At 39.3% G+C, this 16,014-nt stretch overlaps 2 protein-coding genes across 11 annotated transcripts; one reads left to right on the forward strand and one right to left on the reverse strand.

Moving 5' to 3' along the window:
* Positions 1-627: 627 nt before the first annotated feature.
* Positions 628-7,569, forward strand: LOC140951288 (uncharacterized). 10 transcript variants are annotated; one of them, XM_073400529.1, is made up of 18 exons: positions 628-1,238; positions 1,328-1,426; positions 1,519-1,575; positions 1,698-1,754; positions 1,880-1,936; positions 2,064-2,120; positions 2,235-2,291; positions 2,416-2,472; positions 2,764-2,908; positions 3,235-3,493; positions 3,620-3,980; positions 4,357-4,557; positions 4,733-4,919; positions 5,342-5,590; positions 5,936-6,107; positions 6,337-6,485; positions 6,845-7,039; positions 7,277-7,569. In XM_073400529.1, the coding sequence occupies exons 1-18, from the start codon at positions 885-887 to the stop codon at positions 7,405-7,407; spliced, it is 2,844 nt and encodes a 947-aa protein (XP_073256630.1). In that variant the 5' UTR covers positions 628-884; the 3' UTR covers positions 7,408-7,569. The 10 variants fall into 10 exon arrangements, with proteins under 10 accessions (XP_073256630.1, XP_073256631.1, XP_073256632.1 ...); XM_073400530.1 differs by lacking the exon at positions 2,235-2,291; XM_073400531.1 differs by lacking the exon at positions 2,064-2,120.
* On the reverse strand, positions 7,425-9,201 carry LOC140951291 (uncharacterized). Its single transcript, XM_073400542.1, has 3 exons — positions 8,719-9,201; positions 8,304-8,564; positions 7,425-8,024 (listed from the first exon to the last, which is right to left on the reverse strand). Exons 1-3 carry the CDS (start codon positions 9,006-9,008, stop codon positions 7,865-7,867), a joined length of 711 nt encoding a protein of 236 aa, XP_073256643.1. The 5' UTR covers positions 9,009-9,201; the 3' UTR covers positions 7,425-7,864.
* Positions 9,202-16,014: the final 6,813 nt, after the last annotated feature.

Below are 16,014 nucleotides of genomic sequence, written 5' to 3' on the forward strand. Positions count from 1 at the left end.
AAAGTAAACAACTTTCAAGATGCTGCATAAATTTTACGCATGAACTCACCTGTCAAATTTTAACCAATCAGAGCATAAAAATCGGACGTGGAGCGTGACCAACACGTGACCATGGTTAGAAAAGGTCTCACCGGCCTGTATTTTAAAAAAAACTGGCTGAATTTTTGCGTCTGAGGTCAGTTTGAAATCAAAATCGTAATAGTGCGGGGCGATACTGACATAAACACAACATATTTGATATGAATTTTAAAAAAAAAATTAAACGTGAGCCTGCGATCATTTGAAAACGAATAAATTGTCAGCGGATAACTTCAAAAAAATACGTGACCCTGATGGGTCGACACCTGAGCCCGCAATACGGTCAGGTGATACTGGTCAGCGGATACCCTGTTTTGACAGCTGTCAATTGATGACAACATTGATGTGCAATCAGCTTTCTCCTGGGCTCCCAAAGAAGCTATAAAGTGTGAGAGTTAACATTGGTATGCCTGTGGTGCGGACGGACGGGCAGCGGGCGGGCGGGCGGGCGGTGTACGGTCACGTGATAACCAAATTTTCTGGGATGGGTAGATTTACTTACCCATGGTGCTCCGCAGGCGCGCCAGAGCTCCGCTATAGTGCCCCTAACCCTTCAATTTTTTTTCTTTTGGTAGATTTCCATATCTTTCAAGAACTCATTTTCGAAAAAATTTTTTAGAAATATTGAATCCTTTTTTTTTACGAGCGCTAGAAGTGAAGGCAGTCTTGTCAATATTTTCACCTATCGTTCGCATTAGTCCCCCACTCGGCCAAATGTGTCCAAATATGGAGCGTGACGTAAGAAAAGGACATCGTGCAAAAATATCCGAAGATTCGCGGTAATGCTTCAATTGTAAACAGAGAAAATGGTTGAAAAATGTGTGGTTTTTGGATGCAGCAACTCTCGAAATGTAGAGAGAGGAATCAGCATGCATAAGATTCCTTCTGATAACGATCCGAGGCCTGAAGTCCTCCGAAGAAGACAACGATGGATAAAGTTCGTGAATGAGACGCGCAAACACTGGACCCCGGGAAAGACTTCTTCGATATGCTCAGTGCATTTCAAGCCCGAAGACTTTACAAGACCTTTTCAGTCTAATCTAAAACGACTCCTTAAGGAAGATGAATTTGGAGTTTGCGTTTGGCCAACCATCCATGTTGGAAAAAGAGGAAGTGAAAATGACCATCAAGGTTCCCCGACAAAACGACAAAAGAGAATGGCAAGTAATCTTCTATTAGACCTGCTATTGTCACCCTGGTTTAGACAAGTATTATATCAAATTATGAGCAACGTATTCTTCCTATATAGAATGTCAGATCGGCCAAAGAAAGGATGTCCAATTTGGATTCGTCGTGCGCAGCCATTGAGTTAGAGCCATCGACTGGTCATCAGGACACCACTCTTGATGTGAGTGTAAGCTGTTTTTTACTTTTTCTGCCAGTAAGCTGGTGATACATATTTTGCCCAGATAAATTATTAACATCAGATATTTTTAATAGGTGAGTTGCACAGAACCAGAGACCAGTACAAGTCAGGACACCACTCTTGTTCTAAATGTAAGTTTTTCTTCACTGTTGTTGATATACATGTATCCCTTTTTTCTGCCCATGACTCTGTGAAATACACTCTGATACATATTATGCCCAGACAAATTATTAACACCAAGTATTTTTTATAGGTGAGTTGCACAGAATCAGAGACCAGTACAAATCAGGACACCACTCTTGATCTAAATGTAAGTTTGTCTTTATTGTGGTTGATGTGCATGTATCCCTTCTTTTCTGCCAATGACTGTGTGAAATACACTCTATGATACATATTTTGCCCAGACAAATTATTAACACCAGGTATCTTTTATAGGTTAGTTGCACAGAATCAGAGACCAGTACAAATCAGGACACCACTCTTGATCTAAATGTAAGTTTTTCTTTACTGTTGTTGACGACTGTACATGTATCCCTTTTTTCTGCTGATGACTCTGTGAAATACACTCTGTGTTACATATCTTGCCCAGATAAATTATTAACACAAGTTTTTTTTTTAGGTGGGTTGCACAGAACCAGGGACCAGTACAAGTCAGGACACCACTCTTGATCTAAATGTAAGTTTTTCCTCACAGTTGTTGATGTACATGTATCCCTTTTTTCTTCCAATGACTCTGTGAAATACACTCTTTTTTTGCCCAGACAGATTACTAACACCAGGTATTTTTTAGGTGAGTTGCACAGAACCAGAGACCAGTACAAGTCAGGACACCACTCTTGATCTAAATGTAAGTTTTTCCTCACAGTTGTTGATGTACATGTATCCCTTTTTTCTGCCAATGACTCTGTGAAATACACCCTGTGATACATATCTTGGCCAGATAAATTATTAACACAAGTTTTTTTTTTTAGGTGAGTTGCACAGAACCAGGGACCAGTACAAGTCAGGACACCACTCCTGATCTAAATGTAAGTTGGTAGTCATGTTCCATGAATGGCATGACAGTAAACATGTAGTCCTGACAGCAGTCTGGAACCACATGCAAGCTAAATTCATGCAACGAATGATAACAAGCTAATACAAAATTATATCAAGGTGCATGTTATAAACTTTGGAGGTCTCCCTGATTTACATGTAATATTGAACTACATGTACATGCATTTAGTTAAAAGACCTACTTTAGAACTTCAATTTCACAACTCATGGCAACTGGTATTCAGATCTTGTGTGACAAAATGGCTAATGTTAATTTTTTAAAGGTACAACATAAGTCTGTGCAAACCCTAACTGACTCGACACAAAGCAAACTACTACGAGAAACAGAGGTTCTGCAAGGGAAGCTTGCAACTACACGTCAGGCCCTCCAGAGACAGACTGCAAAAAATAAATACCTCAAGAAAAAAGGTAGTGTAAGATAAGACTTGACAAGTGTAATTCATGACTTATACCATCATAATGCCTGCGCAGCAGTCAATCAGAGCACCTGTACTATTGTAACCATAATTATAATAAAATAATGTTCAGAACAAATAGGTAGTGAGTAGTGAGTTTTTTCTGGCATATTTTTGGGGTCTATTTATGTTTTGAAGTATTTTTCAGGGTTGAACATTTTCATGCCTTGGTATTTTTAGGCCATTTTTTCAGCTCTTGTGACATGCATTGCTATCTTTTTCACCTAAAGTGCTTCTCTACTAACCCAACATAACTATTTTATTTGTTTCCACTTTTAGTACAACAACTATCAAAGAAACTGAATGAAACTGAAGAGAGTGAAAGGAAATTGAGTGCTGAAGAGCAGGAGGAGGAAGAGGAGGAAGAGGGGGATCTAGAAGAGGAAGAAGATCAATACGCTGATGAGGAAACCGATACAGAAACAATTGAAGAAGAACCTGATTTTACTTCTGGATCCAACTATGAACCAGCCAGTGAGAGTGAGGAGGATGGTGACGCTGGGGATTCAGATATTGACGAAGTTTTTAAATCGACCCGGTTAGAAGACATAATTTTTTGGCTAAGTGATAGCTGACCACCATTCCTTGATATTGAGAATAACAAGCTTGTATACAAGGGTCACCTATTGACGATTGTAGCTGAAGCCTTTATATTTGCTTTCAGAGTCAAATCACCAAAAGATGGCAACCTTAGGACCGAGCCGAAATTCATTGTCTTTCTATCACAGCTGATGTTGCTGTTCCAGTCGTGCCACGTTTGCAAGGGCAAGAATCCACCAGAAGTTGAAGCTCAACAGATTGGCACCAAAGCTGTCATCACCACTGTCTGCACAAATCCAGGATGCTGTGCAGAATCTACATGGCACAGCCAGCCAAATATGCCAGGCACGAAACTTCCTGCTGGGAATTTTCTTCTTTGCATGTCCGTCCTGTTTGCTGGTGGTTCAATAACAAAAATAAGACAGATCTTCAACCATATGGGTTTGGCATGTGTATCAGTGAACACCTTCTTCAAACATCAAAGAGTGAGTTAAAATTAACATTTACCTTGTGTTGTGATGTGCTGAAACCAAAAAAGAATCATTATTCTTGGTTTGCAACCATGTGACAAAGCTGCCATGTTAGATGACAAAACAATATAATTTTTTTTACAGAATTTGCATGAAAAAAGAGTTTAGTTCCCAGGGAAGAGATACAATTTTGTTCTTGTAATCCAGCATGGCCGCCATGATGTCAGCTGCAAACCAGCAATAACATTAGTTTCGTCTCAATTTGTAACAGAGCACCTGTTCATTAGACAGGTCTGTAATAAAAAATATTAGATAACTTTTTTATATTAGTAAACTCAATTCCCTCTTTGTTCTGAAAATATTTGGTGTTTCATTTTTTCATACTTTTCAGAGTCATCTGTTCCCTACTGTGCACCTCTTCTGGAAAGATTATCAAACCAGGCTACTGGCAAAGCTGAAGGATCTTGGTACTGGCCTTGTACTTGCAGGCGATGGGCGTCACGACAGTATGGGGCACTGTGCCAAGTTTGGTGCATACACCATATTATGTTGTACAGCCATTCCATCCATAATCCATTTTGCACTTGTACAGGTATGCACAACATGGATGGCTACAATAATATTATCTTTTTGAGCAAAGCAAAAAATTTCTGCTAGGTTTACATTCTTTGGTCCACAGTAAATTTCAAAGTATTGTGCACACATGCAATTATTGCAAAGTGGTTAAGGTAAATAAACCAAATTATGTTGATATTTTGCTTTTTCAGAGGAATCAAGCTGGCAACAGCCCTGCAATGGAGTTCATGGGTTTTCAGCTGTGCATGAACTTCCTTGCTGGATGTGGCATTGTAATAACCACCTTTATCTCAGACCGTCACACCCAGATTGCAGCCTACTTCAAGACAGTCCTCAAACACATCACACAATACTTTGACCTCTGGCATTTAAAGAAAAGTGAGATTAAAACTTAGTCATCTACCCTGACTCCAACAGCTCCCCATTGTGTTTTGAGCAGCAACATGTCTTACTTAGAAATCTTGAGAAAACTTACAGAAAGCCTATGGGTCAAGCCTCGATGACATTAGTTAGAATTTTTATTTAATAATCTAATAACTTCTCCGTTGCTTTTACATGTATAACAGTTGTTGTCATAAGCAGTTATAACATCTGTATTTGATTTAATCATTGAAGATTATACCCTTACAACAATGCACATGTCATATCCAGTTCACATTACTATAGTACTGGGTTTGAGGTTTTAGCTAGAAAACAGCTATGTAAGTAATAATAACAGTTGTAGGAGGCAAAATAGGCTTTGGTTTGACCCTCTCTTCAATAAATCAATAATTTTTGTGTTTTTATTAATTTGTAAACAGAGATCAAGAAACTAATTTCAAAACTTGCAAAAGAGAAAGACAATGAGCAGCTCAAGGAGTGGATAAAGCCATGCACAAACCATCTTCACTGGAGTGCTACAACCACACCAAGTGGAAATGGAAAAATAATCTGGGCTAAGTTTAAATCATTCCTAAGCCACATTGTTAACAAACATTCAGACTTAGACGATCCTCTCTTTAATAAATGTGCCCATGGAGAGATTAATGATAGGACATGGCTTCAGACAGGTGAGAAAATCTCCCACTCTAACACTTGTGATGGTCAGTTGTTTTCTAATGTGGTTTTGATTTAGACTACAAGTAGTCTTTCTTTTTTTTGCCTGCTAAGTGAAATGCACAAGACACAAAATGATTTAGTGTGTGACTCAGCTTGATGCTCATACCTTTTCCTCATTAAATGTGAAGAAGAGAAAAAGGAAAGAAACTGCTCGCAGTCAAGTTTGATTTCTTTCATGTTGTTAAATCAATATCCCTGTTTTATAACTCATTCTTTGCTTCTGTGAGAGTGTAGCAAATTTTACTCAAATACACACTGTTATTAGTTCTGATCATTACTGTTTTTGTCTTCAACAGATGACAAAGCCTATGAAAGGTTATGCAAAGTGCTGACAACTAACAGCCTGAAGAAGGGGATTCAACAGGCATCACCAATCGACCAAACAGATTGCTTGGAAGGGTTCCATTCTGTACTAAATCAGTTTGCCCCAAAGATGATTGCATATTCTTATGTTGGGATGCTTTGCAGGTAGTTGTAATACAGGCATATCAAAGGGGAGGGCTGCGATAGGTGTACTTCCTTCAGAAACAGCTTTATCTCCTTTTCTTCGGAATATTTTTATTAGTATAATCTGGACAGTTGCCAATAAAAATTAATGTTGTTATGGCAGTGCATCCCACTATGCAAATAATGGTACCCTACTGGCTGCGAACATTTCAAGTACAAACATTGTGTAATTTTTTAATCTGTTTTCCAGGCACATTCTAGCGGCACTTCACTTTAACTACAATTTACGTAGAGAAGCAAAGACGAATCCAGATGGGACAGAAAAAGTAAAAGTTAGCTACCCAAAATACAAGAATGGGGAAGCAACCGTCAGGAGTGTCAAGATAGAACAGAATTTTGGTTTGCTGAGTTTGTTTTATTTAAAACATGTATCTTTTCCTGTGTTCACAATCGCAGTGTAAACATGATTCATCAAAACTTGAATCCTTTCTAACTTGGAGCCACGGTAGCAACAACACGTACCAACATTCAACCAGAAAATTTAAGGTTGGCAAAGAATAACCTGTTGACAGTCAATAGAATTTAAAATTTGCCAAAATAGCTGAGATAATTTTAGAATCATGTTTTGGTGCTAGTGTGAACACAGCTTTAGACAAACAAAGATTGCTTTGCCTATTTCTATTCATTGGTGCACTTTTTAAATAAAGTTTAATTAACTACAGCAGACAGAAATATTTGGCATATTTCGGTTTTTTTAGACTATGTTGAGGAGCTCTACCAGTTTTATCTAAAATCCAGCAAGGAGGACCTGGCTAGTGCTGTGGATGAGCTCAAGGAGATGACCCCACAGCCAATGCTGTCAATGTTTGAAAAACAACCCAAGGAAGCTGCTATCCAAAAGTGGAGCGAAAGGAGGAGAATGGTAACAAAGGAGGTCCCTCCTACAGTGGAAGGTAAATAAATACATTTGATTAAAAATTCACTTTTTTAGTGTACACGTCCAATAATATTCTTGGTTATACAAAGAGGAGTGAATCGAACAACAGAGAATACTATTCACTGTAGTGCTTTCTATTTCTAAGACCAGAATGGCTGCCATTTCATTTGTTCCTGGTTTGCAAACCAGGAATACAATAATATTATTCTTATTCATTCTGTTGGCTAATATGAGTTGATTTTTCTGCTCTCAGCTCCTGTAGAACAACCCGAGGGAAGAACAGGGACCCAGACAACAGCAAGAAAGGAAAGACGATGCAGAACATGCAAAGAACCCCTCAAAGGTCACAAGAATGTGACCCATTGCCCTAAAAACCAAAAGTAGAGGAAGAAACCAAACCATTGCCATGGGAATAGTGTTTTACTAGAAACATTTCATTGAAAGTTGATCTTTTTAAAAAGTGTTAGGCTAGTCCATGTTCTTTACTTCAGAGTTCCATTCAATAGTGTAAATCACTGTAAATAAACAGTATTCTGTCAAACTGAAGTGACATATATCTATGCATTGTATTTCATGAAGGAACCCTGTTTTGATCTGATCAAATAATATTGATGTATTTTAATACATCAGTTGAAATGAATTTTTCTTTATAAGAACAGCATCATTCCTATGTTTACGCTGTAGCTGACTTGATCAAAATTAAGGGTTTTCATGAACTTTTTTATTTTGATGCATTAGCTGAAAGATGAATGACAGTTATTTCTACGAATAAAATACACCATAATCATTTATTTGCTGTCTTGAAATGCAGTGTACACATTTATATGATCCTCTCTGCTTTTTAGTCATCAAGATCAAAACCTGTCAGTTCTTCATTGTCTTGAAGGGGGTAGGTTCTTCTAATGATAGTATATGCACAGGCTGGCAGTGGAATTCGTTTCTTCCCAAGAAACCCATACACTAGCCGTGAAAACTGACGATACGCAACCGCTCGCATTAATCTGAAAATAGAAGAGTGACAGGTTCAACAAGAATGCATAATGGCAAGCGTTGGATTTCCACTCTCTGTGAATACATAAGCCTACTAATAAATGAGCATAAACTAGTCGCAAAACATTTTGTCAGTCTTCGATATTGAAAGGGCCTTTAGACGAAATTCGCCTGAGCGGTGTAGAAGTTTTAGAAACCGGCTGAGTTGTATTAAAAAGCCCGTGAGAGGCAAGATTATTGACCGAACATCGATTCAGCCGGAGGTATGAACATACAAAAATCAGTATTACCTTTCCTCTGATCCTGTCTGTTTGTAAGTTTTTTTCTCTTTGGTGTTAAATCTAGAAACGGCCATCCTGAGGCTCCATTTATCTAAAACGACAGTTTTAAAGCCTGGGTGGTCGGTTATACACGAGATCTTTTGGCCTTCCGGGAGAGCTTCTAGTACGAGGTCGCTTGCCATTGCCTCGACGCAGCCATCCAATTCCTGGCAGCAATAACACTCGCTGATATTTTTTAGGAGTTCTTGACTGCAGTTTCCGCATTGACACCTAAGCATAAAAATACAGCCTAGATTAAACTTGTTATTTTGGATTTTAGAGAAAGAGAACTGTTTTTTTCCTGGCAATGTTTTTAGGCTTCGAACAACAAATAAGCTTAGTTCAAAGTGTGAAGTTCGATAAAATGTAATGTCACGCGCCCTACCATTCACCGGTCCTGGTTTTGTCTGCTAGCCGCTTCTTAAGAAGTTCTTCTTGCTTGTTTTTTTCTTCTTGTTGTTGTCTATAATTTTTTATCCATTCTTCGTCAGCAAGAGGCTCGTCCATATAGGCTTGCAATTCGCTGTCTGTTTCTTTGTCGGCAGTCGAACTTTCCGATAGAAGTTCTTGGTTTACTCGTTCCTCCGTCTCTATTTCTTCAAAGTCAAGGCATTCTGAATCGTCTGAAAGATACTCTTCGCCACTTGTGTCGGAAAACTCTTCGGAAGAGGACATATTTCATACCAATAATCTTCGATCGCACTATACTTTCAAGGATCCATACTTTCAATGCTTCGTGCTTTGGAATGGTGTCCTTTTCTTACGTCACAGCTAAGAAAGTGTCAAATATCGGACGCTTCTCATTGGCTCGTTCCTAATGAGCCCACGAGACAAACATTTGTCCAGCGGGGCTTAAAGCGCGCAAAAATTTAAAAATTTCAGTAACTTTTAGGGCTCGTAAAAAAAAAAGGATTCAATATTTTTAAAAAAATTTTTCGAAAATGAGTTCTTGACAGATATGGAAATCTATCAAAAGAAAACAAATTGAAGGGTTAGGGGCAAGCCATTTCTCCATAAAGAACCAGAATATAAAGTGGAAAAGCTCAAGTACAAGAAGCGTGGAGGTCATGCAACCAAGGATCCAGTTGGTGAATAAACCATCCCGGATCAATCCACACGAGGTTTTATAGTCGCAATTGATTAATACAGTCTGACATTTATTAGTGAAGAATAATGGGGGGGGGGGGGGGGGCTTATTAACTCTCTTCCCCTGAAAAGGGGGTGGGGCTTATTAGAGAAGGGGCTTTATTTGAGATTTATACCGAGATTGATGCTTAAAGATGATGAATTTTGATTGTTGAAAGGGAGGCAGCGTGGCCGAGTGGTCAGCGCGTCGGACTCGCAATCCGGCGGTCCCGGGTTCGAGTCCCGCTCTGGCCACTTGCTGGATTTGTGCTCGGTCGTCCCGAGTTCAAATTCTCGGCCACGCTTGTAAATAGCCAACTGGTTGTCTCCCGCCAGTTGGGGTTTTTAATCCTGTTATGTTGTATTTGAATTATTTGTTTCTAATATTTGAGTGGAGTGCCTGTAAATTAGCTGGACAAGCTAAGTGCTCTTTCCACTATAAACAAGCCTTTAACCTTTTTTTTTTTTTAACCTTTTGCAAATTTAAGGAATTTGTGTAAGAAAGTTTTTGGAGCCAGAGCAATACCAAACTCTCCCAAGCAAATGAAACTCTTCAAAACTTTAATATTCTAACTTTCATATAAAGTATCTGTTAGATGTCAGACGTCCTAATCGTTGCAATATTTTCGAATCTGACTATAGTGTGAAAAGCCTCTATGCTCTATGCAAACTATGCCACATAAACCTAACTACATTCCATATATAGGTCGATCTTATTTATAGCATTGTAGCTTGGAGAAAATACCGACACTATTTATCATTTAGGACTAATTGCAATACAGACACATTTTAGCAAGACTGCTAAGCATCGTTCATACTTCCTAATTTAAGTGTCACGTGACATTGCTGTTCATAGACATATCGTTAAGATCTCACACCTTTTGTACACATATAGGCGAATCATTGGTGACGTCATTAGCATACGACTTAATCATTCTTACAAAGGATACACGTTTTCTTAATGGCTTTTATTTTGTTGCAATTGTGGTACGAAAAAAAAAAGCCGAGTGCAAAACTGGGAGATGCGCTAGAACACAGGCTCTGAGAGGTTTAACTAAAACTCGTTAGCTTTTGGTCATTAATGTAGGAATCCAGTTTATGATATTATTTATTGGAATTATATTTGCTTTGCTAAGCACATTCAAGTAACATAAAAAGAATTCGTGAAACGGAGGGTATTTAGAAAAGAAAGAGAACGTAACAGGGAAAACTACATACGCACTGAAATCCTTGACGAGTTCAGGATATATACGCTGTATATAGTTGATTATTGGTATACTGAACCATTGATTGGTTTATATCAAAACAAGCCTTTTTGCCTTTTGTTTGGACATCATAAAACAACGACAAACTCAACACGGGCGCTATCAAAAATTAATTTTTTTGAAAATAAAATAATAGGCCAATCATTACATTATAACCTATTCTTACCTGTTTACTAATTAATAAGTGCCGGTGAGATTTCTACTAGCCCGCCAGTCGCTGCTATATATCACAATTTCAAACGGTGCACCATTGTTTCATTGGAGCTCCTAGAGAATTTACCGTCATACCACCTCTACCTATCTGCTAACCAGATGGGAATAAGGGTATATTGTAGCGAACAACTATAAATATTATCGAGAACTTCGCTTCTAGCCCTGGCTAAATCTGTATATTAGGGAAAGACCACGTTGTATAAGCCTCATGGTTTCTTTGGGCATTCTTGCCATATTCTAACAGATTCCTGTAATTTATTACTTTGTCCTTTTGCAAACGGACTAATAAAATTCAAGGTTCAACTATGCATGCAACTGTTGAAAACTGTTTAAACTTAGAGTACCTTACCTTTCAGGAAACAGCCCTCAAATTTATAAATATAATTGGTCCGTTTGCAAAAAAAATTGAGAATCCTTTGTTTTCAAAAAACGTTGTCACTGGATAATCTTCTTCCACCTGCCCCGGTTCGAGTAGTCGCACTGTAAGAAGTCCTAAGAACACCCAACAAACGAAAAGGACTTTCATAAAAGACATTTTCTCTAAACCGTTACTTAATTATATTTCAAAGAAATGACTGGTACTTGTGAAATGTTTGGCATTTGGTATCTGGTATTTGTGCCAGTTTTTTAAGCGATTGCATGGAAGGTAAATGTCGAACATAAACCGTACATTGACCGAACCTAATATCAGTATTTGGAGTGTATTACTAAAAATCATGAAAAGTTCGACGCAAGGATCGTTAGTGAGGATCGACAGATTTTTTTACTTCATCGTCAAGCAGTGATTGCTTGGCAAAGAAGTAAAAATCCTAGGTAAGAAATACTAAGTAATCAAACTGTGTCAATTGTTTTTATTTCTTCGTTTGTGGCGAGTCCACTTCTTAGTGACGATTTTGGTTGCGAGGTAATTTCAACCATTAGAAAATATTGTTGAAGAAGATTGATTGCAACTGGGGAGCAATTGGGGTCGACCTATAATCTGTACTTAAGGCGGGGCCTTTCACTAAACACCCGGTAAATGATCTAATAGGTTCCCGTGACGTCTATTTAAGTTTAGGAGCCCGAACGGGGGCGTTTGATAGATAAGAGGCGTTTAAAAGATAAGGACATTTATTCTAATTAGCGACTTTAACAAACGCCACAAAACTAATGCGCTTACGGCGAATATATCACTGCAATTTATAAATACAGTCAAACTCTCGCCTTGAGGACTACCCGCTATAACGGACACCCCGATAAAACGGACAGTAACTAAATCCCCAGCAAAAACAAATTACAGACGTTTGACTGAAATAAACTCGCGCTATTACGGACTCTCGCTAAGAGGACACTAACTCGAGATCACCATTTTGTAGAAGTCTGTGAGCGTGAATACCATTTTCCGGTTCCAGCGACCGCGGGATCAGGAACTCCGGCGCAATTACGTTCGTCGCAAGGACTGCGAGGAAGAAGAAATCATCACTCAAGAAACAGCATTCACAGGAAAGAATCAGAATCGCCGCAGGATGAAAATAACGGCAAGAGTAAGTAAAGCTATCGTGGTCCCCCTTTATGCAAGAAACGTCCTCATGGTTATAACAGGGGCACCCAACGACAGTTTCCTCCTAAATACATTGAAAACACTTTTTAGGCTATCTAGAGTACTTTTGGATCTCTAGAAATGATATTCTAAGCTGCGCTATAAAATTTGTATCTGTTCAGTCATCCTAGGGGAACGTGAGTGTTCTCAAAATTATAAGGGCTTCAGAATTATTTTCCTGAAAATTTTAGACGCAATTTAACGTATTACGAAGGTGACAATTTTTTCTGATTCCTCTCTCCATCACCGTTTTGAATCCGAAAATTTTAGGCTTCCTTTTTGCTACGAAAAATAGTCTTACCTGGGGAGTGAAATGAAGCTAAGCTTGAAAAACTGTGCATGAATGGAATGGTCATCTAGAAATTTTTAGCCGTCCTCAAGTAATGGAAAATTTAAGGCAATATTTGGTTCTCCGAACAGATATTTTACCGAAAACAGTCGTTGGGTGCCCGTGTTAATACGATCGAACACTATGGGCGCATTCCATTGAGCCCAAAATTCGGGAAATTGCGGTTAGAAATCAAATGGAAAGTACCATTTCGGTTCGGTCCAACCGGAATATTTGAGACCACCTTTGACCGATCCGGTCTTTTTGGTCGGTCGGACCGAAATGTCCCTTTCCATTTGACAAAATTGTTGTCCCCAGTACCGCTCTTTTGTATCCTGCTTCCCTTCCCATAAAAGCCCCTCCGGTTATAAACCCTAGTAAAACCCCTTACGAAGACGTGTAAGCCCAGGCCTTATGAGGGGCAGTGTGCGGTACTTCGGGAAGGAATTTTGAAGCATTTCCAGTCATTCTAGGAAATTTAAATTTCACATTTTCCTTGGGGAGCAAGTCCCTGGACCTTCTTGGTATGCTAACTCTTACCCCTGTAATGTAACCAAGAAATCTAGAAACTGCACTAGGAATTTCCGTCCATCCCAAACGTTCAATACATTAAATTCTAACATGGCTCCGTGGCTTTCTCATCATTTTTCTATACAGTCGAACCTCCATGTGCGACCGCCTCCCATAAGTAACCACAGATCCAAAACACCAAACTTTTCCCAGTCAAAGCCTTACAGTTGAAACCTCTAGTAATAGACCACCTCCTGTAAGCACCCGCGATCCCTTATTGGGAATGAAAGTTTAATGATTTTCTGTTGTTTTTAACCTCTTGTAAACGACCACTTGACGCATTCTGTGATCTCTATGTTCGCTGTGTGCACTGTGCTACCTAGAATATACGAAAAACTTTAGTAACAACATGGACCTACACAAGGCGTAACTTAGAAATTGTATGCAATAAATTATCTTCCATAAAGTAGATGTGCCCGGACCTCTTCTCAGAAGAGGCTCCCCGTGGTTCGATTCTTGAAAGCGACCAGCTAGTCTTTGCATTTTGGGAGGTCGCTTACAGGAGGTTCGACTGTATTTGATTTGGTTTTCTTTGTGCTCAAATCTCTTATGGGAACTGCGAGACAATGGAGTCATGAAAAATACGCAATTTAGTCCCTAAAGCCTTGGAGTCGTGTGAGAATTTTGGTAATCAAACGTGGGTTATTAAGGAATGTGGGAAAACGAGAAAGGAACTGGGGCCGAAACGCGTCCCGCAATTGTTTCTGGGATCGTTACAGGGGACGCGCAGGTCAACTATTGGTTAAGTATTTTCCGCTGTCCCTAGTAACAGTCCCAGAAGTCTTTGCGATCGTTAACTCGGACCAGTCTCCTCGCTTTTAAATTGGCGAATTAAGGAATGTTGAAGCCGTGCAGGAGAAATAAGAAGTTAGGGTAGATTTGGAAAATTGATAAATACCTCTGGTAAAACCTTACATACGCCACTGCTAACGTCTTTCTATGATTTGTTACTGCCTTGCAGACAAGATGCTCGTCCGAGATTTACCCGGACATATTTTTATAGAACTGGGTAGACTACTAAACCCAAAGTCTTTTAACAACTGGGCAAAATTAGCTGGACTTCTTGGGTTTACAAGCACTCACGTTCAAAACTTTGGGTTAGAACCAGAGGAGGCGACCCAAAATTTATTGAACGAGTGGGGGCAGCAGGAAGGATCCACGGTCGATGTTCTCATTGACATTTTCAAGGAAATGAAGCGGGACGACTGCCTTCAAGTGCTGAAGGAATGGAGCAGTTAAGGTGCGGTGAAACGGGTAACAAAAATGTGCAGCTTGTTTTGCAAAAGCTATGTTTTGCGTTTTACCAGCCACATTCAAACCTGTTGCAAGTTGCGAAAAGTTGTTGCAGAAAGAAGGGAGTAGTTCTACTTTTTGCAACAAAATCTGTACATGTTGCACGTTTTACCGGCCCAAGGCAAACTTGTCTTGCAGCAAGTTACGCGACTCCCACGTATGGCGTGACTCGCGCGTAATTTTATCCAATAAGAAGTCAGTACTCGCACAACATGCAGCAACCTTTAGCTTTGCTTGTTTCAAGACAGGCTTGAACGGGGCTGTTAAAAAGCGCAACATCGCTTTTCAACGCGTTCTGCGGCAATTTTGCAAAAAAAGTTGCACGTTGTTGTTTCCCGTTTTACCGTAGCTTTAAAGGTTTGTTCGAGGTCTCTATGCCAAATGACCGAAATGCACGAGTACATGAAAGCCGTGATGGCCAAACACTGGTCAGTGGTGTGTACGTTCCTGATACTGCATTGGCCTAAGATTAATCAGGGGCATGTTCTTTGCAATTTGTTTGAGCGTTCGGTAGGCAAAGTGCCCCCTGATTCATGTTCATATGTGTTCAGATGAAACTTCAAGGGTGAGAAGAATGAACGGATTTTTTCTCAAACGCGTTTGACGTGACACTCGGTTGAGAAGTGCCCTTCCCAGCGCGAAGAACAGCATGTTCTACAATGCTTTTAGTATTCCTAAGATGCAATCAATGATTAATTGGTTGAGAAATAATAGGAATTGATGATCAAAAGTTAACAATTACGGTCTTTTTAATTCTTTTTAAATCCTCAAATATTAAAAAAGCTGCCAAGTGTTTTAGTCCGGCTGTTGAAACGAAACGTTTAGCATGGCCAACTTTAGCTCTACACAAACTTACAGTACTAATATCCCCCTTGAAAACTGATCGGGAAGTAACAATTCGCGTTTGATTTATACCTTCTAAAGCCGTGATTTAGATCTACACTTATTCATCTCTTACTTACAGTACTTCAGGCAGCGAGTTAAGAACCTTTCCAAGGTTTTGGAGGACCTCTCTGATCAATTTGTTAATTGAGGTTATTCTAAGGGTCCGTTCGTACGATCGCAAGCGTAGGCAGTTATTTGTGACAAATCTCTTCCATCGCAAATTAATGGACCATTGAAGTACTGCATTCAATCTAATATAAGCATCCACCAGTTTTCTGAATTTGACCAAGCAATTAAAGACAAAACGAAGGGATTTTCAGAGTTTATTCAATTTATTGTTACTCGGAAATACGGTCAATCGCACGTACGCGTCAATAGAAAATCAGTAATAAGCCAATTTAGAGTTGTACGTTGAGCAACCCA

Source organism: Porites lutea, chromosome 10 (assembly GCF_958299795.1).
Source record: "Porites lutea chromosome 10, jaPorLute2.1, whole genome shotgun sequence".
Taxonomy (NCBI): domain Eukaryota; kingdom Metazoa; phylum Cnidaria; class Anthozoa; order Scleractinia; family Poritidae; genus Porites; species Porites lutea.

What these genes read in the sequence shown, in the direction of transcription:
- LOC140951288 (XM_073400529.1), top strand. Translation starts at nt 885, where the DNA reads ATGGTTGAAAAATGTGTGGTTTTTGGATGCAGCAACTCTCGAAATGTA. An exon ending in ATCAGGACACCACTCTTGAT is followed by an intron (nt 1,427 to 1,518) that starts GTGAGTGTAAGC and finishes TATTTTTAATAG; the next exon opens with GTGAGTTGCACAGAACCAGA. An exon ending in GAAGTTTTTAAATCGACCCG is followed by an intron (nt 3,494 to 3,619) that starts GTTAGAAGACAT and finishes ATTTGCTTTCAG; the next exon opens with AGTCAAATCACCAAAAGATG.
- LOC140951291 (XM_073400542.1), bottom strand. Translation starts at nt 9,008, where the DNA reads ATGTCCTCTTCCGAAGAGTTTTCCGACACAAGTGGCGAAGAGTATCTT. An exon ending in AAAACCAGGACCGGTGAATG is followed by an intron (nt 8,565 to 8,718) that starts GTAGGGCGCGTG and finishes TTTTATGCTTAG; the next exon opens with GTGTCAATGCGGAAACTGCA. An exon ending in CAGACAGGATCAGAGGAAAG is followed by an intron (nt 8,025 to 8,303) that starts GTAATACTGATT and finishes TTCTATTTTCAG; the next exon opens with ATTAATGCGAGCGGTTGCGT.